Genomic DNA, 23,703 nt, shown 5'->3' with positions numbered 1-23,703 from the left:
GAGGCTCAGAAGCCTCCCTTTCAAGAGGCTCAGAAGCCTCCTTTCAAGAGGCTCAGAAGCCTCCTTTCAAGAGGCTCAGAAGCCTCCTTTCAAGAGGCTCAAGCCTCCTTCAAGAGGCTCAGAGCCTCCTTTCAAGAGGCTCAGAAGCCTCCTTTCAAGAGGCTCAGGAAGCATCCTTTCAAGAGGCCTCAAGCCTCCTTTCAAGAGGCCCGGAAGCCTCCTTTCAAGAGGCTCAGAAGCCTCCTTTCAAGAGGCTCCAGAAGCCTCCTTTCAAGAGGCTCGGAAGCCTCCTTTCAAGAGCTCAGAAGCCTCCTTTCAAGAGGCTCAAGCCTCCTTTCAAGAGGCTCAGAAGCCTCCTTTCAAGAGGCCTCAGAAGCCTCCCTTTCAAGAGGCTCAGAAGCCTCCTTTCAAGAGGCTCAGAGCCTCCTTTCAAGAGGCTCAAGCCTCCTTTCAAGAGGCTCAGAAGCCTCCTTTCAAGAGGCTCGGAAGCCTCCTTTCAAGAGGCTCGGAAGCCTCCTTTCAAGAGGCTCGGAAGCCTCCTTTCAAGAGGCTCGGAAGCCTCCTTTCAAGAGGCTCGGAAGCCTCCTTTCAAGAGGCTCATGTGTGGGTGTGAAATAGCTCTTACAATCTAGTGTACAACGAGATTAATATTTGCTACTCACTACTGCATGTTCGGCACTCATCTCGAGTGCCATCACAGCAGGCTCGTCCAAGCAGCAAGTCAACCTGTCACTTTCGTTTCGACTGCGAGCCAGCATACAGGTAAGACACGTGGCATCTGCATAGGAGGTTCCTTTCCGGTTCATTTCGGATTCTCACAATGGCGATCCTGCCAGGAGCTGCGAAATTCGCAGCACATACAGAAGGACCTAAATGTACCAAAAAGGAACCACCTATCTGCAATGCAAAATAATAATTTAAAAAAATCCACCGAGAATGCGGATCAGCACGATCGCGCACTGAAAAGCGGACATCGATTGTCGCGCATCAGAAGCGGGTAAAAGACCGCGCTCTTGAAAAAGCGGATAATAGTGTCGCGCTTGTTCATAGCGGATTACAGAATCGCGCATTCATGTAGCGGACGGAAGGTCGCGCGTATCAGCAGCGGACACAAGGTCGTGCATTTTAGTAGTGGACAAACGGTCGCGCAGTCAAGAAGCGGACATGCAGGTCGCGCAAATTAGAAGCGGACATTTAAGTCGTGCATTTGTAAAGCGGACAGCAGTGTCGCGCATCCCAAAAACGAGCGCAAAGATGGACATAATAAAAGCGGATATAAATGTGGCGCATGAGAGAGGCTGATTCGAATGGTCACGCATTCGAAAAACAACGATAGAATCGAAATTGGACAAAATGTTCTTGCGTTTGAGCAGTGAACAAAAACATTTTCCGTATATTGACGATGAAATCAGGTTCGTTTGAGTTTTTTTGTTGTTGAAAAAAAATCAGACGGTATACGGAGCTGGTGATGCTTGGATGTCCTCCTTGTAGGCAATCCGCAAACCAAGCTATATCACCGGAAGGTATTTACTCCAGTGAACGGGATCGTGGCAAAGAATGGACAATTCCATGGTTCTATGCCATTATTCGATGATACCATTCGATTGCAGATAGTATGCAGTTGTGCGAATGGGTGTAGATCCAAACATACGAGTTAGCTCAGAATATAACGACGATTCGAATAGCCGCCCTTGGTCGGTCGTAATGTAGACAAGATCACAAAACGAGCTAGAGTCCGGTCATAAGAGCTTGAGCAATCTTTGGCGTGGTCATGTCCGGAACGAGGAATGCCGCTGGCCAACGAGTAATGTTATCTTTGCCTATACTAGGCCAAACGTATCTCTCCGTCATCAATTTGATCGTCGCATGTGTACCAGGGTATGACAATTGGTGCGTTGGTTGCAGAGCGATATTACGAAACGATTTCGTAACGAATGGGCGAATGCGATCGCCTGAGCAATCACGAAGCAGTGGTTTTATGTTACCTGGAATGATACAGAGCCTCAAGTTTAAAGAGGATACCACAAAACAATGTTGAATGTTCCTGAGATCTTTATTAGTTTTCTGGACATCAGCATGCGCGTTGACATCTAACGATGACACAGACTGGATTGAAGCGATACAAGAGTGCAGGTTGCAGCAATGTTTTCTTTGCCAACAATGTGCTGGATGCCAGTCGTTATTTGCCCAATGGAGTACAGTCTGCGAACTTGGCGGTTAGTACCTGGTGATACATATAATCGGAATCAAGGCTACCCTAGCAATCTATTGATTAGAACCAAATATAAAATTTGTTTATTCCATTACCAACTCTCCACCAGATCAGTTCAATTAACTTTAATTCCTGTTTCAACCACTGTGTATTGCTAACTACAAGAGGTTACGGGCGACTCACGAAAGGATACAGTGCATGGAATAGTTTCGTTTTTCGGGACTGGATTTAAAAGTTGAAAATTTCGCATGGAGAGATATCTGAAGTCCGTTGAGTTAGTAGATGCGACGTTCAAGGACCCACCAGAAGCTGCGGATCAACTAGCAAAATTAGAAAAAAGAGGGATAACAAGGCAGCAAACAATGACCTTCTGGATCTAATACGCGAGAAATCGACAGCGAAGGAAATCTGGATTGATCTGCAGAATTTGTATGCCAAAATGTCGGTCTCCTCCCGTACGTTTCTTCGGAAGCAGCTTGCAAAGCTCAAGATGGCAGAAGGATCATTGATCGAGGATTATTGGACGGTGTTCGATGAGCAGATGAGACAACTCAAGTCAGTTGGCGCGAAATTGGAAGGAGAGCAGATATAGTCTCTCAACTATTTGTCACATTGCCAGAATCATACGAATCATACGCGGAGAAAAACAGTTAACTGTGGGTGTTGTGGCAGCAGAACTGAATAAGTCCGATAGAATGGTGGATACGGGTAAAGAGAATCCTGCGGCCTTCGTTAAAGCCACGGAAGTTTAACGGTAAATGCAACATATGCCAGAAGTAGGGCCATACGGCAAGTTGCAAGGGGAAGCCAAAGTGGCCACGGATAACAAAGCCGTTGCATTCATGGTTGGAAGAAAAACAACGAAGGATAGGGTAACCGTACCCTTAGTGGAGGTGGCACCAATAGTGGAGGTAGTGGGGTTTTAATTGGATTTATCATATGTATACACTTTACGATGGTTTCAGTTGATTCGCCATGCTTTAAATATCCTGTTAAATGCAACTTATCTTAAGATTTTGCTTGAAAAACTATTGAAAACAATGATTTTCCTTAACAAAATTGACTCCCTTGCACCTATAGTGGTGCAACTGTACCAATAGTGGCGAGTCTCATAAGAAACCAATGGATAGCACCACTATGGGAACCAAAATTAATTTTGACCGCCACTAAAGGAACAATGTACCCGTAGTGGTGCAAGCAATATTTGGTAATTGTTGATGTTAAATGAAATCTAACTCATTTTTGTTAGCAAATTTATTAGTTTATCTGTTGACTAAGATATTAAATCTGTAAATTTCCCATAATTATCAATTTTTAAAAAATATTTTCTTTTGTGGATCTACTAATACCTCCACTATTGGTACCGTTACCCTACCCGTATTATGATGACATTCAAGCTAGATTTCGGGGCGAGATATACTCTAGTAAATGTGAAGAAAGTATGCAAGTCATCAGAGAAACTGGAGCAATCTGTCGTTATTGGTGCGGCGAAGAATGACCAGTCAATGGTCGCATAGTATAAAGGCACTATTCGCGGTTTCAAATATAAAGATGTAAGTATGGCCATTTACGACGCGACGTTCTGTTTGTGCCGAATCTACGTGCAAACTTGCTATCAGTGAAGCGTATGACCAAGGCTGATGTGATGGATTTCTAGTAACTCGATGGTTTCTACTCGGTTGACGGATTTGCAAACTCGTGTGCTGTACAAGATATCAATCTTTGGCATCGTCGTTTAGGCCATATTATTGTAGTAATTTAGAAACGCTCTTGAAATTCGATATGGTCACAGCTATTTCAAATTTGAATGGTAAGCTGGAAATGTGCGATGCCTGTGTTTTTGGGAAGCAATGCCGTGAACCATTCAACGGTACCAGAGCTCGCACTATTCGTCATTTGGAAAGAATCCATTCTGATGTTTGCGGTCCTATCACTCCTGTAGAGTAGCTTCCTCTTTCTAGCATGAACTTAAAATATCTAGTCGCAACGTTGATTACGGTTAGTTCACGATCTTACGTCGTCACGAACTTTGTCGAACCGTTTCGAGTATAATACGTAATACAATCGACGATTTGCTCACTGTACCCGGGGGCGCAAGACGATAGATGCTAGGAAAGGCTTAGGATTAGCTTAGAAGATGAATATCTTGGAAAAATAATTGAATTAATAAAGCACATTGTTAGGAACATTAAAGCCGACGTATAATATGTGGGAAATAGAAGTAGGAGGTAATCTAAATGCGACAGAGATATCACTAATGATATCTCTCTCAGTAACATGATTTTGTCGAGAAAACCATTTCTTGGTTAAGAATGACCAAATCCTTCAAACAAATGTGAATTTGCTCGATTTTTCTTTATTTATTTTTAACACATATAAAAATATGTTTTGATGTAAATGTATCTTCATGCACAGAATTGGAGCATGTTAATAAACGCAACATTCAATCAATCCTACTGTCCTTTAAAGTAAAATAAGTTTAAACTGTGCTTGTTTGTAATATCCAGCCACATTCAATTCAATATCAAGTGTAAATTCGTTTGTTATAATTAGCTGCAATTTTGAATTTCCAAAATTATTTGCTGTGAAACTGTAGTATAAGGCAGGAGTGGCCTGTGCCGTACGTAAAAAGTTTCTCCATTCCACTCGGTCCATGGTCCATGACCATCAGCCTAATGAGTGTTTTGTAGATAGTCAATGCTGCCACGGCGAACTATATTTGATCAAATGTTTTGCGGGATCCAAAGTGAGTAAGAGTCACAAGTTCGTTTCGTTCTGTAGTGCCTCCGATAACAAGACTATGGGTGAATAATGTTCAATCGATTCCTTTTTATTTTGGAGAGAGGGGTGGATGTGTGGGTGTGAAATAGCTCTTACAATCTAGTGTACAACGAGATTAATATTTGCTACTCACTACTGCATGTTCGGCACTCATCTCGACTGCCATCACAGCAGGCTCGTCCAAGCAGCAAGTCAACCTGTCACTTTCGTTTCGACTGCGAGCCAGCATACAGGTAAGACACGTGGCATCTGCATAGGAGGTTCCTTTCCGGTTCATTTCGGATTCTCACAGCTCAGAAGCCTCCTTTCAAGAGGCTCGGAAGCCTCCTTTCAAGAGGCTCGGAAGCCTCCTTTCAAGAGGCTCAGAAGCCTCCTTTCAAGAGGCTCAGGAAGCCTCCTTTCAAGAGGCTCAGAAGCCTCCTTTCAAGAGGCTCAGAAGCCTTTTCAAGAGGCTCAGAAGCCTCCTTTCAAGAGGCTCAGGAAGCCTCCGTTCAAGAGGCTCACAGCCTCCTTTCAAGAGGCCTGGAAGCCTCCTTTCAAGAGGCCTGGAAGCCTCCTTTCAAGAGGCTCAGAAGACTCCTTTCAAGAGGCTCAGAAGCCTCCTTTCAAGAGGCTCAGGAAGCCTCCTTTCAAGAGGCTCAGAAGCCTCCTTTCAAGAGAGCTCAGAAGCCTCCTTTCAAGACGCCTGGAAGCCTCCTTTCAAGAGGCTCGGAAGCCTTCTTTCAAGAGGCTCGGAAGCCTCCTTTCAAGAGGCTCGGAAGCCTCCTTTCAAGAGGCTCAGAAGCCTCTTTTCAAGTGGCTCGGAAGCCTCCTTTCATGGGACTCGAATGCTTCCTTTCAAGAGGCTCGAAAGCCTTCTTTCAAGAGGGTAAGGAGCTTCCTTCCAAGAGGAAGGAATACTTTACTTTAAATAGGCTTGAAAGCCTTCTTTCAAGAGGGTAAGAAGCTTCCTTCCAAGAGGTTCAAAAGCCTACTTTAAATAGGCTTGAAAGCCTTATTTCAAAACTCTCGGAACTCTCTTTTCAAGAGGCTCGGAAGCCTCCTTTCAAGAGGCTCGGAAGCCTCCTATCAAAAGGCTCGGAAGCCTCCTATCAAAAGGCTCGGAGGCTTCCTTTCAAGAGGCTCGGAAGCCTCCTTTCAAGAGGCTCGGAAGCCTCCTTTCAAGAGGCTCGGAAGCCTCCTTTTAAGAGGCCCAGGCCTCCTTTCAAGAGGCTCAGAAGCCTCCTTTCAAGAGGCTCAAGCCTCCTTTCAAGAGGCTCAGAGCCTCCTTTCAAGAGGCTCAGGCCTCCTTTCAAGAGGCTCAGAGCCTCCTTTCAAGAGGCTCAGAAGCCTCCTTTCAAGAGGCTCAGAAGCCTCCTTTCAAGAGGCTCAAGCCTTCTTTCAAGAGGCTCAGAAGCCTCCTTTCAAGAGGCTCAGAAGCCTCCTTTCAAGAGGCTCAGAAGCCTCCTTTCAAGAGGCCTGGAAGCCTCCTTTCAAGAGGCCTCAGAAGCCTCCTTTAAAGAGGCTCGGCCTCCTTTCAAGAGGCTCAGAAGCCTCCTTTCAAGAGGCTCAGGAGCCTCCTTTCAAGAGGCCTCAGGAGCCTCCTTTCAAGAGGCTCAGAAGCCTCCTTTCAAGAGGCTCAGCCTCCTATCAAAAGGCCTGGAAGCCTCCTATCAAAAGGCTCAGGCTTCCTTTCAAGAGGCTCAGAAGCCTCCTTTCAAGAGGCTCAGAAGCCTCCTTTCAAGAGGCTCAGAAGCCTCCTTTCAAGAGGCCTGGAAGCCTCCTTTCAAGAGGCCCGGAAGCCTCCTTTCAAGAGGCTCAGAAGCCTCCTTTCAAGAGGCCTCAGGCCTCCTTTCAAGAGGCTCAGAAGCCTCCTTTCAAGAGGCTCAGAAGCCTCCTTTCAAGAGGCCTGGAAGCCTCCTTTCAAGAGGCTCAGAAGCCTTCTTTCAAGAGGCTCAGAAGCCTCCTTTCAAGAGGCCTCAAGCCTCCTTTCAAGAGGCTCAGAAGCCTCCTTTCAAGAGGCTCAGAGCCTCCTTTCAAGAGGCTCAGAAGCCTCCTTTCAAGAGGCTCAGAAGCCTCCTTTCAAGAGGCTCAGAGCCTCCTTTCAAGAGGCTCAGAAGCCTCCTTTAAAGAGGCTCAGAGCCTCCTTTCAAGAGGCTCAGAAGCCTCCTTTCAAGAGAGCTCAGAGCCTCCTTTCAAGAGGCTCAGGAGCCTCCTTTCAAGAGGCTCAGAAGCCTCCTTTCAAGAGGCTCGGAAAACTCCTTTCAAGAGGATCGAAAGCCTCCTTTCAAGAGGATCAAAAGCCTTCTTTCAAGAGGCACGGAAGCCTCCTTTCAAGTGACTCAGAAGCCTCCTTTCAAGAGGCTCAGAAGCCTCCTTTCAAGAGGCCTCAGCCTCCTTTCAAGAGGCTCAGAAGCCTCCTTTCAAGAGGCTCGGAAGCTTCCTTTCAACAGGCTCGGGGGCCTCCTTTCAAGAGGCTCGGAAGCCTCCTTTCAAGAGGCTCGAAAGCCTCCTTTCAAGAAGCTCGGAAGCCTCTTTTCAAGAGGCTCGGAAGCCTCCTTTCAAAAGGCTCGAAAGCCCCTTTTCAAGAGGCTTGGAAGACTCCCCAGACAACCACACATCGCATAACAATGCACGATCAAAATCATTTACCGATCCAAGTTTCATCAGAATCGCATTGTTGTGCAAAGCTCATCAGTTTATTTATAAATTTTCCCGCACATAGGCTATTTTACGAGTTTATTCCAGCTTCATTTGTTGACATCGCATATTCCTGCAATCAAACTCACATGAAATCGGATTATCTGTCAAACAGAGTTTGTTATCACAAACTTCATCGCAATGCATAACGAACAAACTCGTATAAAAATCGTGCACATCGCATACACTTCCGTGCAACGTCGGATAAGAAATACACATATATCGCCTCCACTTTTGTACGTAAAAAGTGTTTTCGCGACTGGTAAGCGATGAAATTTGTGCGCATAGGCATCGCATAACAGAAAAACAATTCTATTATGCATGCATTCTGGTTGTCTGGGTCTTTTCAAGAGGTTCGGAATTCACCTTTCGGAAGTCTCCTTTCAAGAGGATCAACAGTCTCCTTCCAAGAGGCTTAAAAGCTTCTTTTCAAGGCTCGCAAGCCTACTTTCGAGAGGCTTGAAAGTCTTCTTCTGTCAAGCAAGAGGCTTCCGAAAAGCTCTATCTCCTTTCCAAAAGACTCGAAAGTCTCCTTGCAAGAAGCTCGGAAGCCTCCTTCTAAGATAACTTCCTGGCTTTTCGTTTCCTGGTTTGGTATAAGGAATCGATTTCTAACTGCATCCATCGTGTCACCTTGCAGACAGTCTTGCAGCCACCTCATATTCTATTCTTCAGGATTCGAATTATTACACATGGTCTCATGGTCTCGAAACTGCTGACAAAAAATATTGGAACACCACTTTCAGTTAATTATGTCAACATCTGATTACTCAGAGCTCACTGTAAACGCATAAGAAAGTAAGCTCCAGTTCCAAAAGCCATGACATGAAAGAACAGTTTTGAGAGAAAGCTTTCTCTCTAGTCACTCAAATTGCACGCTAAACTGGGAGGAAATAAAAATGTAAATACAAGTGAACACTCTAAGAAAATTTGAATGAAGCTGATCAAGACTCTGTCGTATGCAGAACCATTTTTACCAATTTTCTCTCCCATTACTGAACAACACGCGAGAGTGTATTCGCTTCCTGGTCTCTCTCTCCCCATTGTCGCCCCTGGCTACCGTTTTTCTGAATCAATACACCGACCTACTGCGAATGGTTTACTTTTTGTGAAAAGCGATTATGTCATTCAAAGTTCCAGCAGCAAACCGCAGTCTCATTCCATACAGCCCTTCTCGATTTCTGATGTCTCCTCTCTCGAATGGTAATCACATCATGCGCTCATAAATTTCCAATTGAATTGGCTTGATGATGAATCGCAAAGGGGCAATAAAACTCCTAGCAGTGACTTCTCCGAGAGGGGACTCGTAGCGCAGCGAATGAACGAACGGACGGAACCGTTTCGAGAAAGCATAATCGAATAAGAATGATTAATGCAATTAGCAGATGTTCGAGAGCGAGGCCAGTTTATTAACGAAGAAGAATATTACACGAACAGCCAAACGAAGAGCATGAAAAAAAAAACAAATCAACAGCTGCCATCTAAATTTAAACGGGACACCATCGTCTGTCCATCGAACAGCGACGAGATGATTCGCGTCCCGGAATCTGCAAAACTGCGATTCGCGAACGTTAGATCTGTTTGCGTGTTTACACTTCTGCAGCCCAGCAAACGTGCGCGTGCAACTCCTCCCCGGTGATTGCAGATTTCCGAACGACGGGACACCAAAAGGGGAATATTATATTTTCGGCGATGACCGCCAAAGCTGATGCAATTTTCGGACGATGAGATAGAGTAAACTTCTGCCAAGGATGGCCGCCCGTTCGGTTAAGGCCACATTTGTGCAACCATGGTGCTGTTTTCTTGCGAATAAATAAATATCGCACATACACACATACGGACACACAAATACACACGGGTGGTAGATTGGATGCACGCGCAAGCATATGCGAGAAACGATGAAAACATAACCTAAAAATACATTCTGTTGAACGGTGAGCGCATGAAAATTGGCAATACTCTCCCGCGGTATTTATGAGGAAATGGGGATCACACTAAAATCAAATTAGCCACTGTTTAATAATACCTCAAAAAAAAACTTCAAAGGTCGCACGAAACTTCTCACCACTGAATACCTACTTTGTTTTTAGCGTGATATCGAACTCACCAGCTAGCGAGAGAGAGAGAATTAAAAAAGCACTAAATGAGAGAACCAGTAAAGAAGAGTGCGTGCTAAGCTCTCCACACGCTAAAAAGCAATAACACAAAGATGTGTTTGCTTTAGACAAAACGGGCCTCTTCTGGAACAACACATAAATTGAGTTATCATTACACAGTGGTTTTATAAAATCTCGGATCCCACTAATTGAAACTGTTTGACATTCCTCATCTCTCTGTGTCATAGATTTTTAACGTGCATACAAAATCGATTTTTATTCGCGCAAATGCTCACTGCGTCGATTCTCTCTTCTCGTGCTCTCTTTCTCACTGCACAGAAATTCACTTTGAGTGAAGCGCGTGAGACGTGAGATCATCCGGTGGTGGTCGAAGGCGAATTTGAAAATTTAAAAACAAAACGGATGGGGCCAATCAGCCGATAAACAAAAACAACATGATGCTTCAAAACGAACGGCACACTCTCGCCTGCGTACTCGTCGAATACGCAAAAACTTTATGGCGCGCGGGAGTTGCTGTTGGTTGGATCTCCATGAATATGCAATGAATGGATGGGCATATTTGCGCTTCCAAGTGCCCATCTTCCGACGACGATGATGCTTTTACGCTCGATTAGCTTCGGGAAGAAAAAAAAATGTGACTGCTATATCTGCTCAATTGTTGTCGAGTTGTCCCCGAGTATAGTTTGGGGTGGAGGCCTCGCTAAAAAATTAATGAAGATGTAAAATTCCGTTGGAACGGAATGTGTTTTAGAATTTACGACTCGAGTCATAACAATTTGAGTTCACACGTGAGAACTAGCTGCGATCTCGATCGGGTCGGGCGGGAACCGGGCGAGTCGAGCGAGACTTTTCAAGGATGGAACCAATTGCGATATTATTCGGTACGGTAATTGAAGCAGCAAGTTTATTGAGGCAACTATGGGGAATGGGCAATTGAGCGTTTCAAATTTGGAACCTGCTCTAGTCATCGCCTAGGGACTAACACGGTTGAAGTTTGAGAGAGTTGGATATTCGACGCTGGGATTCATGAATCTGACGAGCTAACGGTTAGTTTTTAGATTTTTCTATTGGTTCGTCATTAGATCCGAAAAGCATTTTTAAGAATGAAATTACGAATCAATCCATAAAAATAATTTCTACATAAATATGAAATGCAATTCAATTTCAAAGCCTTGAAAATCAGATGGAAACTGTAGTTTGTTGATTGGTTCGTGATATTCCGAATTTATTTGGTTGTAAAATTTGAGAATTCGACGGTTGCTTGGGTTTTTTCCATTCAAACTTGTAGAAAGATTTTTTTTTAAATTTGCTTCAGGAAGTGTGTGTCTCGCTTACATAATTTGTTCAGTTTGCAGTAATAGTGCATTGCATTCTTGAACATCTCTATAAATACAAAACTATATGTTGCACACATCTCTCGCAACGATCTTCTTCTCCATCGCCCTCGGTTGAAACCCATCGTTCGCCCAAATGCCTATGTCAGTGGGGCAAAACGACATAACGCATTTTATTGGCTAAACTGTTGAATTTTGTTACAATGAAAACAACAAATTAGAATAATCAACTTATGAAAACGACAAGCTACGAAATGTCGAGTTGACAGCTGGGAAGGGGCGTGGAGCAAAGCTCCAGTCGTAACAGGTCCTAACAAGTTCCAATCTCGAACGTTCCAATCTCGAAGTTCAAAACACGTTATATTAAACAGTTTATGCAAGTGGCTCAAATTCAATAACATTTCTGCAGAATCGAACGTGGATTGTTTATAAAAATTGCAAGTGATGAAACACGTTCAATACACATGAAAAAGAACATTATACAAGCGTGTAGAATATTTTCAGTGTGCATGTCATCACACACGGTTAAATGACTTTACCCATTAATGGGTACTATGTTATTAAAATGGGTAGTGGCGCTTTTTCAAGAAAATGGGTGAATTTTTCACGGTGGGAATAATATCAACAACAACATAGTACCCATTAATGGGTAAAGTCATCTAACCGTGCAGGTCACGATGATAATTGACCGCCAGTTAAGGGTTGCATTGGACTACGTCTTCTATTCGACATGTTTTATCGTCGGTGACACAAATGCGCAGGTCGGAAGGGAAGACAAACTAAAAGGTTAGTATAGGGAGAGCAGATGAGTGTCAATATTTTGAAGAATTCAAGACCTACTTTGATTAAAGTCCAAAAAGTATTCGTCTAGCTGCATATTTTTTTAGTAAAATATAAAACTTAGGCGTGATACAAGCGAATTCATAAAACTTTCTTCTGAATTTGGTACAAAACTTGTCAGTACATGATTATTATTTAAAAACAAATGGAAATTTAGAAATGACTTTTGTTGTCATGTAAAAAATATCTCAATTTCCTTAACACTCCAACAACCAAGCCTCCGAAACAGTCGGAACGCTATTTTTAAATCGCTATATCTCAGCCGTTAGTGAACCGATTTGAACAATTTTGGGACTCACAAATTTTCCCGACCTTCGGAGCAAGTCGTGATTTTCATACAAATTGCGTGGTTGGTGCTCACCAGCTCAATGTTCATGTTGATATAAAAGTAAGATATTTTGGAATCCGAGAGTTTTTGAAAGTTGCAGTCTTCGGCACATTTGCTCAAGAGGTCAAAAAGAAGCTGTAGAAGATCCTATTATTTCGGAACCCATCCGTTTGGTAAGTTAGATATTGTGAAGTCAACAAACCAAATGAAACCAAATTCCCAGCACCAGGTACCAGCCTACTTGGTTGACATGTGTACAAAAATACATTTGAGAGAGTTAGTTCTGAAAATGTATTGCGAGAGATCGGCTGGTACCTGGTGCTGGGAATTTGGTTTCATCAGTACCCGCTAAGCTGCGGTGGACGACGGAGGTCCTTCGTAGCTTAGTAGGGAAAGCACCTGTCATGCGAACTGGGGTCGTGGGATCAAACCCCACCGAAGGGGCGGTTACCCTCCAATACCTTTTCCGAACTAAATCTATCACATGTTGTACATATGCATAATCAAGTTTCAGACACAGTTTTCTTTGTTTTTTTTTGATTTACGCTATTAGGACAGTTGACTCATTTGGAAAACCAATTCAGGCAAATTATTAAATCCCTACTGTGAATGATTTTCCAGTTGTTTGTCCAATATTTTTTTATTTTTATTTTAAATTCTATTTTTGAATGTGATTGGTATATTTCTTAGTAAATTCCTCCAGTTATTCCTCCGAAACGTTTCTTAAAAAAACCTTAGAAAATAATTGTAGGAATTCTTTCGGAAATTTCTTACGAAATTACTCCGAAAATTCCTTCCAACTTTTCATTACGGATTTCTTCAGAAAATCCCATACGAATTTCTTTCGGAAACTACAAAAAATTGTTTCAGGAATTCCTACGAAAATTCTGTTAGGTATTCCTTCGGAGACCCCTTAAGGAATTCCTTCGGAAGTTTTTTTAGCAATTCCTCCGGAAATTTCTTAAGGAATTAACTTTCTTCGGAAATTGTTTAGCATTGTTTGTTTTAAAAAATTTAAAGCAATGCCTTCGGAAATTTCTTCGAGAATTCCTTTGGAAATTTCTCCTTATGAAATTTCTTCGGCAATTATTTCATGAATTCCTCAAAAAAATTCTTTCAGATACTACATAAGGGATGTATGTCTTCGAAATTTCCCTTCTTCCAGAACTTCCAGCAGAAATACCTTTGGAATTTTCAAGTGTTTGTTGTTTTTGTTTTGTTTTATTCTTCGAAACTTAAATTTGGTAACTACATCGGAAACTATTTCATTATCTAATTAATTTTCAAATGATTTCCAGGAAGAAAATCCAAAAGAATTTCTGAAGAAATCTACGAAGGAATCTCGGAGGATTTTCGAAAAAAAAACTTTTAAAGAAATTCCTGGGGAAATATACGAAGAAGTTCTTGAGGTTTTTTGCTTCCATTATTTAAGAAAAACCCAGATTAATCCACCTAACAGTGATGGAGCCTTTCTCGTGAGTTACAAAAATCGTATTTTGGCCATAACTTTTGAGCCCATAGTCCGATACAACCAATTTTCAATAGGAAACAATGGGACAGGATTCCGCGTCGAATGCAACTTGTTGCGAGCAAATCGGTAAAGGATAATGAGTGACATTTTTGCATAGTTTTGCGCACACACACACACACACACACACACACACACACACACACACACACACACACACACACAGACATCACCTCAATTCGTCGAGCTGAGTCGATCGGTATATAACACTATGGGTCTCCGGGCCTCCTATAAAAAGTTCATTTTCGGAGCGAACATATGTATAGACTTTACGTATACTTTGTATACGAGAAAGGCAAAAAAATATTGAGGAGTTATCAAATAAATTTTCCTGGAGTTTCCTCTGTGCAGAAATTTCCAAATGAATTTTCGAAGACATTTTTGAAAGAGAGCTTGAATGGATTTTCGAAAATAATTCCTATTGGAACTATCTAAAGAGCTTTTGTAGTTATTTCTAAAAGTCTTCCCAAAATAATTCCTAGAGGAATTTCCGGAGAAATCCATAAACGATTTTTGGAAGGAATTTCTGGAAGAATTCTCAAAGGAATTAATAAAGACATTCTTAATAGAATTTCAGGGGTAATTCCTTTTGGCGTTTCTTAAGTAATTCCTAGATTTCGCCGGGAGTTCCTTCAGATTATTCCCAGTAATTGATTCTCTATTTTCTTAAGAAATTCCTTTGAAAATTCGTCCAGGAACTTCCTCGGAAATTGCCACAAGGAGTTCTACAAAAATTCCTTCGGTAACGAATTCCAGAAAGCCCTTCGAACACTTTCGGGTATTAGTTGGAACTTCCTTCAGGAATTAGTTCGGCATTTCCTCCACGCGTTCAGCATTTCCTCCTTCAGAAATTTGTTTGGGAAAATCATTAAGGTATTCTTCCGAAAATTCCTTCAAAAATTCTTCTAAAAACTCTTCTGGAATTTCCAGTAAAGTTCTTGGGCGAAATTTCCTTAAGAAATCCTAAACAAGTTCCTGAAGGAATATTCGAAGAAATTCTCCTGAAGGAGCTCCCGACAATGGATTACTCTTGGATTACTCCGAAAATTCCGACAAAACTTCGTTCAGAAATTCGAAAATCCTTTCGCAAATTCCTTTTGAAATATCTACGGATAATGTTTTAGGAGTTCCTTCGGAAATTATTTCAAAATTCCTCCAAATATTCTCTAAAAAATCCTTAAGAAATTCATTTGCGGATTAGTTCGGAAATTTCTTTGAGCTTTGAAAATTTGCTGAGGAATTTCTAATTGATGAATTCCTTCGGAAGAATCTTTTAGGAAATTTTTGAACATTTCCCTCAGGAACTCTTTCACAACATTCTCAACTTCTTTTGATTATTTTCAGGATCTCTCCAGAAATTCATTCAAAACTGGAAATTTATTTGAAAATTCCTTCTAAATTGCAGGAATATTGTATGGCTCTACTAAACGAATTTCCAAAAGAGAACCTGAATGGATTTTGGAAAGAATAACTACACACTTATTTTTTTTAATGGAACCTCAGCAAAATGTTAAACTTTTACCGAGATTCCAACAGCGGTGCCCCAGCAAACATGTTTTTTGCTGAGATTCCTGTCAATGTTGCTGAAAATTCGCAAATAATTTGCCGAAAATCAGCTAGCATACGTCAATTTTGTCAGGATGTCATTTTGTTTGGCTGGCGTACTGATAGATGAACTGTACCGGTTTTGGCCATGTTCCTAATTTGGTCAATTTTGCGAATAACTACAAAAATTAAACAATTCCAAAGGTTTTATTAGTTCCATCGAAAAAAAATACCCGACATCCCTGCCCGTTACGTTGGGATATGGATACTTGGAAGTAGTGTGTAACGGATTAAATCCGGCTATATCGCCAGGCTCAATGCAATACTGAAGCTGACAATATGGCGTCCCTAACCCCGAATCCCATGGTGTCAGGCGACCCGTACCCGTGGGGGATGAATGAATGAAACAATTAGCCAGGTCGTTTACGGAGCCTGTGGAGGTTCCACAGAGTGAGGGCTGCTTTGACGACAATCGGGTGGCAGTGGGTGGTACCCACACACCCCCAAGTGGTGCACATGTGGTGCAAGCGAATGGGAGTTGGGGGTATTACTCGTAATACCCCCACAGAGTGAGGGACCGAGTGTATGGGTGAGCACACAAGTAAGACTCGCATGGTACGCATGGTCGGTAGTGTTAGAATGACTGAAGTCTGGTGAGGCCTGGCAGGAGTGTCGGGGGCAGATACCTCTGCGGCACCTCAGAAGTAGGGGACACGAAAGTCTCGCTACGACTGGCAGGAGTGTCGGGGGGTTGATGCTTCTGCGGCACCTCAGAAATTGGAGACATGTAAGGTAAGTGGTGCCACCCCGTTGCAGGATGGGGAGACCACCACACTGACTGAGGACTATCTGGGCTTCGAAATATCAATAGGTGGGTGCTGCCTGCAAAGCACCTGACGGTGACCTGTTGGCAGTATCAAAGTCCGGGTAGGTGAGTGTTAGGCACGCGTGACGTGCCGGGTGTTCCACGTCCAAACGATGCACAGGAGGTGCACAGAGTGGATAAAAATGGGAGGTGGGGGTATTACAACCCCCACTGAGTGAGTGACTGAATGTCAAGAGAGTGGTGCACAAGTGGTGCAAGCGATTGGGACTGAATGTATGAGCGAGCACACAATTCAGACTCGCATGGTACGTATGGTCAGAGTGGCTTCTTAGGCAGTAGTGTGATCCGGATGCCAGGGACGGATTGAGTGAAGTCTCGCTAGGCCTGGCAGGAGTGTCGGGGGGACAGATACCTCTGCGGCACCTCAGAAGTAGAGGACACGAAAGTCTCGCTATGACTGGCAGGAGTGTCGGGTTGATGCTTCTGCGGCACCTCAGAAATAGGAGACATGAAAGGGTCTGCCTCGTAGCTGAGGTAGGAGCGGCATAGGAGCCACCAACCCAGGGTCGCCTCCGGCTTGGTAGACAAGTGGTGCCACCCTGTTGCAGGACGGGGTGAACCATACTGAGTGAGGACTGTCTATGTTGTGAGATGGCGGCATGGGGTGCAAGTACCTGGTGGTCCTCTTGCAATCATTCAAGCGGCATAGGCAGGTGAGTGTTGGGGCACATGTGGTGCCAGTGTGTCTTGTGCAAATGTGTTGCATGGGGAGTGTCGGAGAGTTAAGGCGCATACGTGCACTTGTGTACGTCATGGAAGGGGCGCAATGCCCAATAAGACTGGAGAGGAAGGAGTTGGTTTTAGTGGGTCCCCACACTACCTGGGTTCGCCTCCCTAGGTGTCTGGTTGCAGATTTCCATTACCTTCGTTAAAAAAAAACAAAAATATCCAACATCCCAGTGATATCTCGTGGAAGTGCAGATGACTCGTCGGCATCTATCAAAGCGAGTATCACTTCAACATTTTCCTACCAGCTTCCTAATTGACCTGCATTCGGACACGGTCGGCGCCGGTATTGCTTAAATTTTGGGTCACTAGTTCTTACACATTGAAGATGATGTTAGTCCCAAACATAGTCCCAAACAAAAAAAAATAGTGAATGAACCAAAACATCCTGCATGGTCGAACACGTTGCTGAAAAGACTAAAATCGAGAAAACGACGGGCACTGCGGGTATTTTCTAAGCATAGAAATGTCAACAACAAACGACGTTATACTGTAGCCAACAACAGATACAAACGGCTAAACAAACGGCTTTACTGTGCGTACCAAACAGATATCCAGAATAAGCTGAGGTCTAATCCGAAGCACTTCTGGCGGCATGTGAACGATTAGGAAAAGAGAATGGACTTCCATCAACTATGACCAATAGTGTTTCGAATGCTTCTACGGTTGAAGCTATCGCAGAATTATTCCGCTCGCACTTTTGTAGTGTCTTCACTGATGAACGCCTATCCAGTGATGACATTCTTCAAGCAGCTTCCAACATTTTTCAGTATCCAGCATTCGGAAGGTTAACAACGGTTACAATTCAGGAGGTTGAATCGACTGGCAGGAACTTAAAAATCTCAACGAATCCTGGCCCCGATGGAATTCCTTCAATCGTACTTCGCAACTGTATATCCTCCGTCTCATTACCACTTGTAACAATATTTAACCTATCACTTCGCAATGGTATTTTCCCTGACATCTGGAAGGAATCCTATGTTTTTCCAATCTTCAAGAAAGGGAACAGAAGAAAGCGGGCTTGGTAGTCATATGACTACTGCTTCTGCCTCATACGCAGGAGATCGTGGGATCAATCCCAGGTCCGTTCCATTCTCCTACTTTGTATCTTTCTCTTTATTTCTCATGTTCTAGCAATCGCTAGAACTGGAAATGGACTTCCATACCGTTTCCATTACTATTCCTATACCTTCAACTTGAGTATTCTAACAGTAATCTGCTAGAATTGGAAATGAACTATAGAGCTCGTTTCCTACATCCAATTAGAAATTCCATCAGTTACCTTCTCCTATCTATCACATTGGCAGCTCGTTAACCAAGACGGACCTCTGCTCTCCAACCTAACCCAAAAATTCCAACAAATTCCGCATGAACTCGTGGCATATTCGGCTTGCAGTGGGCGAGTGATTGCATTATCATTTCCTCCCCCTTCCCTACATTGACTTGCATTCTGACGTGGCAGGCACCAGTGTGACCTAACAAATGAGATCACCAGTACTTGTACATTGAAGATGTGTGCTAGTCCCAAGCAAACATCTGTTGGTTCCCTGTGCAAGAACAGCTGATCTGGTCATAATGGAGTAGCAACTACGAGCAGTCAATCAAGCTCAAGCTCAAGCTCTCTTCAAGAAAGGGAACAGAAGAGTAGTTTCAAACTATCGTGGAATCGCATCTTTAAGCGCGACATCGAAATTATTTGAGAAGTTAATTCTGGATTACATGACATTCAATTGCAGCAGCTACATTTCTGAGCATCAACATGGTTTTACTTCCAACAGATCAACGGTTACGAACCTGATATATTATACTTCCTCGATTGTTCGCATGATGGAAAACGGTTATCAAACAGATGCCATCTATACTGATTTCTCTGCAGCTTTTGATAAAATCAATCACCAGATTGTAGTAGCAAAGCTGGCACGTCTTGGTTTTGAGGGAGATTTTCTCAAGTGGATTGAATCATATTTGACCAAACGCTGTATGTCTGTAAAAATCGGTAATCACTGCTCGTCTACATTTGAAGTCACATCAGGGGTTCCACAAGGAAGTCATCTTGGGCCGTTTATATTCCTACTGTACCTCAACGACGTAAATTTTCTTCTAAGCTGCTGCAAGCTGTTATTCGCAGATGATTTTAAATTGTATTTTACCATAAAATGTGCTGCCGATGCAATGTACCTACAAGACCAACTACACATTTTTGTTGGCTGGTGCGAAACGAACAGAATGGTGCTCAATCCTTCAAAATGTTCGGTAATAACTTTTACACGCAAGCATCAACCTGTTCTTTACGACTATCATCTGAAAGGTTCAATATTGAAGCGAGAGTCCGTTATTAAAGACTTGGGTATTCTATTGGATTCGAAATTAACGTTCAAGGACCACATTTCATACGTAACATCGAAAGCATCGGCTCAACTAGGCTTCATCTTCCGTGTGGCTAAAGGGTTTAGAGACGTATATTGCCTGAAAGCTCTGTACTGTTCCTTAGTTCGTTCTTTACTTGAATACGGCTTGAGTACACCAGAATGCCATTCAAAGAGTTGAAACAGTGCAGAAAAAGTTTATTAGGTTTGCGCTTAGATTTTTGCCGTGGAGCGATCCAGGAAGCCTCCCTCGATATGAAGATCGATGCAAATTAATAAATTTAGATGTTCTTCACGTTCGTCGAAACGCTTCGAAAGCAACTTTCATCGCTGATCTCCTGACGCATCGAATCGACTGTGCTGCTATACTAGGACAGCTTAGCATCAGTATTAGAAGGCGAATTACGAGAAATGTTGAATTCCTTCGCTTACCTATCATGAGAACAAACTACGGATGAGAATGGTTGAGAGAAGAGAGATGAAAAGGTTTGGCGAAAAACATCATTTGTTGGTTCTATGTGTTATTACAGCTGGCCTGGCAATAACGGAGAAGCAACCGTGGGCAATCAATCATTCTCATGCTCATGATCAATATAGATACTCAAAAGTCATCATTTTCAAATACATATCATTTTGAAATTTTTAAAATTATTTGGAGAATTGCATTCCATATCTCGTTATGGAATTTTTGTGGTTTCAATTTTTCTTTTTTGACTTTTTTTCAAGCGTACTGTTAGAAACATTTATTAATGCATCACATAATACGAAGAAAATTATTCAATTATTTTCAAATATATTTTTCGGTGCACCAAGCGAATTATTACAAATTTACAGTTTTACAGCTTCACTGCAACTAATAATTAGAATGCTTGTACTATAGTAACTGTATCAGTCCAATGCATGGACATTAAGGTGGTTTAAAAAACACTTTTTCAATTTTTTTGATGCGCCGCCCTTTTATTCGGTTCTATTGGATGCCCTGATGCTCTGGACAAAATTTCAGCCAAATCGGTCAAAGTTTGAGCGGTGCTAAACTCGTTTTAAGTTTATATGGAAAAATGTATGCAGAAACATCCAAAAACAGTGATTTGCAGTTGGTCCTCCCATCAAAAAAATTGAAAAAGTTTTTCCCATACTAATTTGAGCCACCCTAATGGACATTCTCCTTAGTTTGGAGCCAGGATTTGAAACCACCCCGAGCAAAAATACGTTGGAATCCATCCATTGTTTTTTTACTTCTGATCCGGTAACCTTCGATAAGCTTCTTAGAAACACATATTTTTTCTGTTCATTTATTATTTCTTGACGAAAAAAATACATTCGGTAACGCATTTTGCCCCGGTCTCCCGAACGAGTGCCGCCACATCAGACGCAGCCCAGAAGGAACGCAAATTATGCTGTTCCGGTGCAACAGTTTAGAGTTATTTCTATTCAATGCATCCAGCGTGTCTGGTTCGGTTTCGGCGGCACGGTGCATCGCGACGGTGCCTCTCAGCATCAGCGAGGTCAGACGGGGAAAACTATGCTTAGAAAAGGGTTAATTGTTGAATGGAATTCTCCCCGTCTTGTCGGTTGGCTCGTCGCTCGTCGAGAGGCCTTTCTCTTGCACATTAGCGAAACCTGTGCAGATGCAATCCTGCGTCAAGAGGGAGGAAGGTGGTGAGAAACTCACATGACTTCCTGAGATGATCTCGCTGGCGATCATCTTGAACCGCACGTCGCGGAAACGTGGAAATCTTTCGAACAGAAAGTACCGTTTGAATTGCTACCATTAAAACATCGAGCCCGATAAATCTTCCAAGGAGCTGGCAGCCCTGTGCCACAACAGATTTTATAGCAAACATAAACTTCTGTAAGTACTCACTCTTCTTGCAGCTCGATACCGCTGTCGTCCAGCCCTGGGAGGCTGCCTTCCGACGGGGGATGTGACTGCTGCTGCTGCTGTTGCTGCTGATGCTGACTGTGATGGATGGGATGATGATAGTGCGGAAGATGGTGGTGATGATGATAGTGGACACTGTTGACCGTGGTGCCAGCGCCCGCCAGGACCGCTGGGGAATGGAAGAACTCCCGCTCGGCGTGCTCGGGCAGCGGCGTGGGGGTCTCGAAGACCAACGTTTCCACCATCGAGCCCTTGGACGAACCGAATGAGACCCTGGAAATCGTGGAGAGAATAATAGAAGAAATATATGAATACATATAAATTAATAGATCTAACAATTTTGGATGATTTTCATTATTTTCTCTTCATACTTCCCGAATATACCAAAACAAATTATTGATTTCAATTTTAATGTACGATAGATTCCGAATTGAACCGAATTAGTCATTGCACATTTCGACTCGACAGCACTTTCGTAGGAGTCAAGAAGTGCAAAACTACCTCATCAGTTGTACATTGGAAATTTGGTCGCTAAAAACGGTTGAAAATTGATAAAGGCAATGAAAACTTTTCAAGGGAAAGTTCAATTAGGTGCCTGTCAGTTGTACCAACTGGCTCGTGCACTGAGTTTTGAATCGCACCAAAAAGGCACTTCGCTTCATTTCCCTTAGGAGTTATAAATCGTAGAATTTCTGTATTGTTTTCAAACCCAGCTCTCATTTCCCTTTCAGTAAAATAATGCGATGGCAAAACGCCACCAAATCAATCCGCTTGGTTTCAGTTTCACTCCAATCTATTTCCATGGACGGCGAAGTCCAATTGATTTACGTTTTTTGCCGGGTCACCATACCACAACCGCCACAACGCCGCACCGTATCGAACCCATCGGCGCAGGTTCTGGATCGATTGCGAAACAGCAAAATTCCATCAGTTCCTGCTGGTCGTGTTATTGTTTTTGTTCCGATTCGTGTTTTATTGCCGATAGCGATCTTCTCCGCATTGGCCACTCGCTAGCTAGAGCAGTCGGTGAAGCTTGCTCGATGACTCAAAGTCAAAATGTTTTGTTGCTACGAACACTGGAGCTGGTGCTAAAGCATTTGAAATGATTTTTTCTCATTAAAACTTGTGTGTTGTTGTGCCATTATTTTATTTTTTGATTTGCGCTAAAATTTACTAAACATCTTCATCACTTTCATTCCGAGCCAACAATTCAAAGGGCACGCTTGTTATACACAACACTAGCGAGACTGCAACCAGAGCCATACTAGTCCGGATGGTTAGAATCATTGCCGGCTGGACTTTGTCAAGCTCGCGAAAAAGCATTTGTATGATCGTGACCAGATCAGCAGGAATACAATATATGAAGGTGATACTAAGCAATTTCCCAAAGTCTTCGTAGTTTGATCGCAAAATAATTAGATTTTCAGAATTAATTATTTCCCAATCAAAGTATCTTTCTCGCTCGAAAATTAGGGTTGACTTATTCTGGGTCTGATATTTAATTCTCAGGTTCAAATTTCATTCTGTGAACAAATGGGAAGATCTTCAAAACGACTGCTCAGAACCACGATGTGACATTCGAAAAATTCTCCAAACCGATTCAATTTGTCTCCATCTCGAGTTCCGGCACGATTGCACCGATGCTAAGGTGACGAAAACTCAAATTGGAAACGCACAGCCAAAGATAGAAAGAACGAGAATAAGAACCGTGCTGCATGGTTGAGGCTCGAACGCACGATCATGGACTATGCTACTGCTTCTGTTGCACGCATTAAGATCGAATAAAGATAAATTTAGAGATCGGCTTCGGTTTATTTTTCACACTTCTCGGTCATTCCCTTTGGAACCCCACTTCGCATGATTCGAATGTGAAGAGGTTTAAGAACGGGACTGAACTATAGACGTCCCATAAAGTGTATGTGAAGTTCCTGACAACTAATCCGAAAATAGACCTAATTGGTCAAGTCTTACCTTTTTTTTCATTTTCAACAGCAACCATCATAGCCTTATTGAATTCCAAAACATTTCCCATGGAAACTCCAAAACTAATTCTTTTAGAACTTAGGAAAATATTCCATGAAAAATACGAGGAATTTTATCCAGAAATTCTAAAAAAAAAATTCCCTCCAATTTCCAGAGGAAATTCATCCGAGTTTCTTTAGCAAATTCATTCGAATTTCCAAAGGAAACTCATTCGAATTTCCAGAGGAAATTCATTCGAATTTCCAGAAGAAATTCGTTCGAATTTCTAGAGGAAATTCATTCGAACTTTTATAGAGGAAATTCATTCGAATTTCTAGAGGAAATTCATTCGAATTTTCAGAGGAAATTCATTCGAATTTCCAGAGGAAATTCATTCGAATTTCCAGAGGAAATTCATTCGAATTTCCAGAGGAAATTCATTCGAATTTCCAGAGGAAATTCATTCGAATTTCTAGAGGAAATTCATTCGAATTTCTAGAGGAAATTCATTCGAATT

The 23,703-nt window shown here is 42.6% G+C and overlaps 1 protein-coding gene across 1 annotated transcript in view; it reads right to left on the bottom strand.

The window, feature by feature from the left end:
* The window catches only part of LOC134206654 (uncharacterized membrane protein DDB_G0293934), a 542,450-nt gene that overhangs the window by 194,374 nt on the left and 324,373 nt on the right, over positions 1–23,703 (bottom strand). The window contains exon 5 of the mRNA XM_062682381.1: positions 21,207–21,497. Coding sequence (XP_062538365.1) covers positions 21,207–21,497 — 291 coding nt within the window. The remainder of the gene's footprint in view (positions 1–21,206; positions 21,498–23,703) is intronic.

Source organism: Armigeres subalbatus, chromosome 1 (genome assembly GCF_024139115.2).
Source record: "Armigeres subalbatus isolate Guangzhou_Male chromosome 1, GZ_Asu_2, whole genome shotgun sequence".
Classification (NCBI taxonomy): Eukaryota; Metazoa; Arthropoda; class Insecta; order Diptera; family Culicidae; genus Armigeres; species Armigeres subalbatus.
Note: the sequence above shows the minus strand (reverse complement) of the source record. Positions and strands in the feature narration are given on the sequence as shown.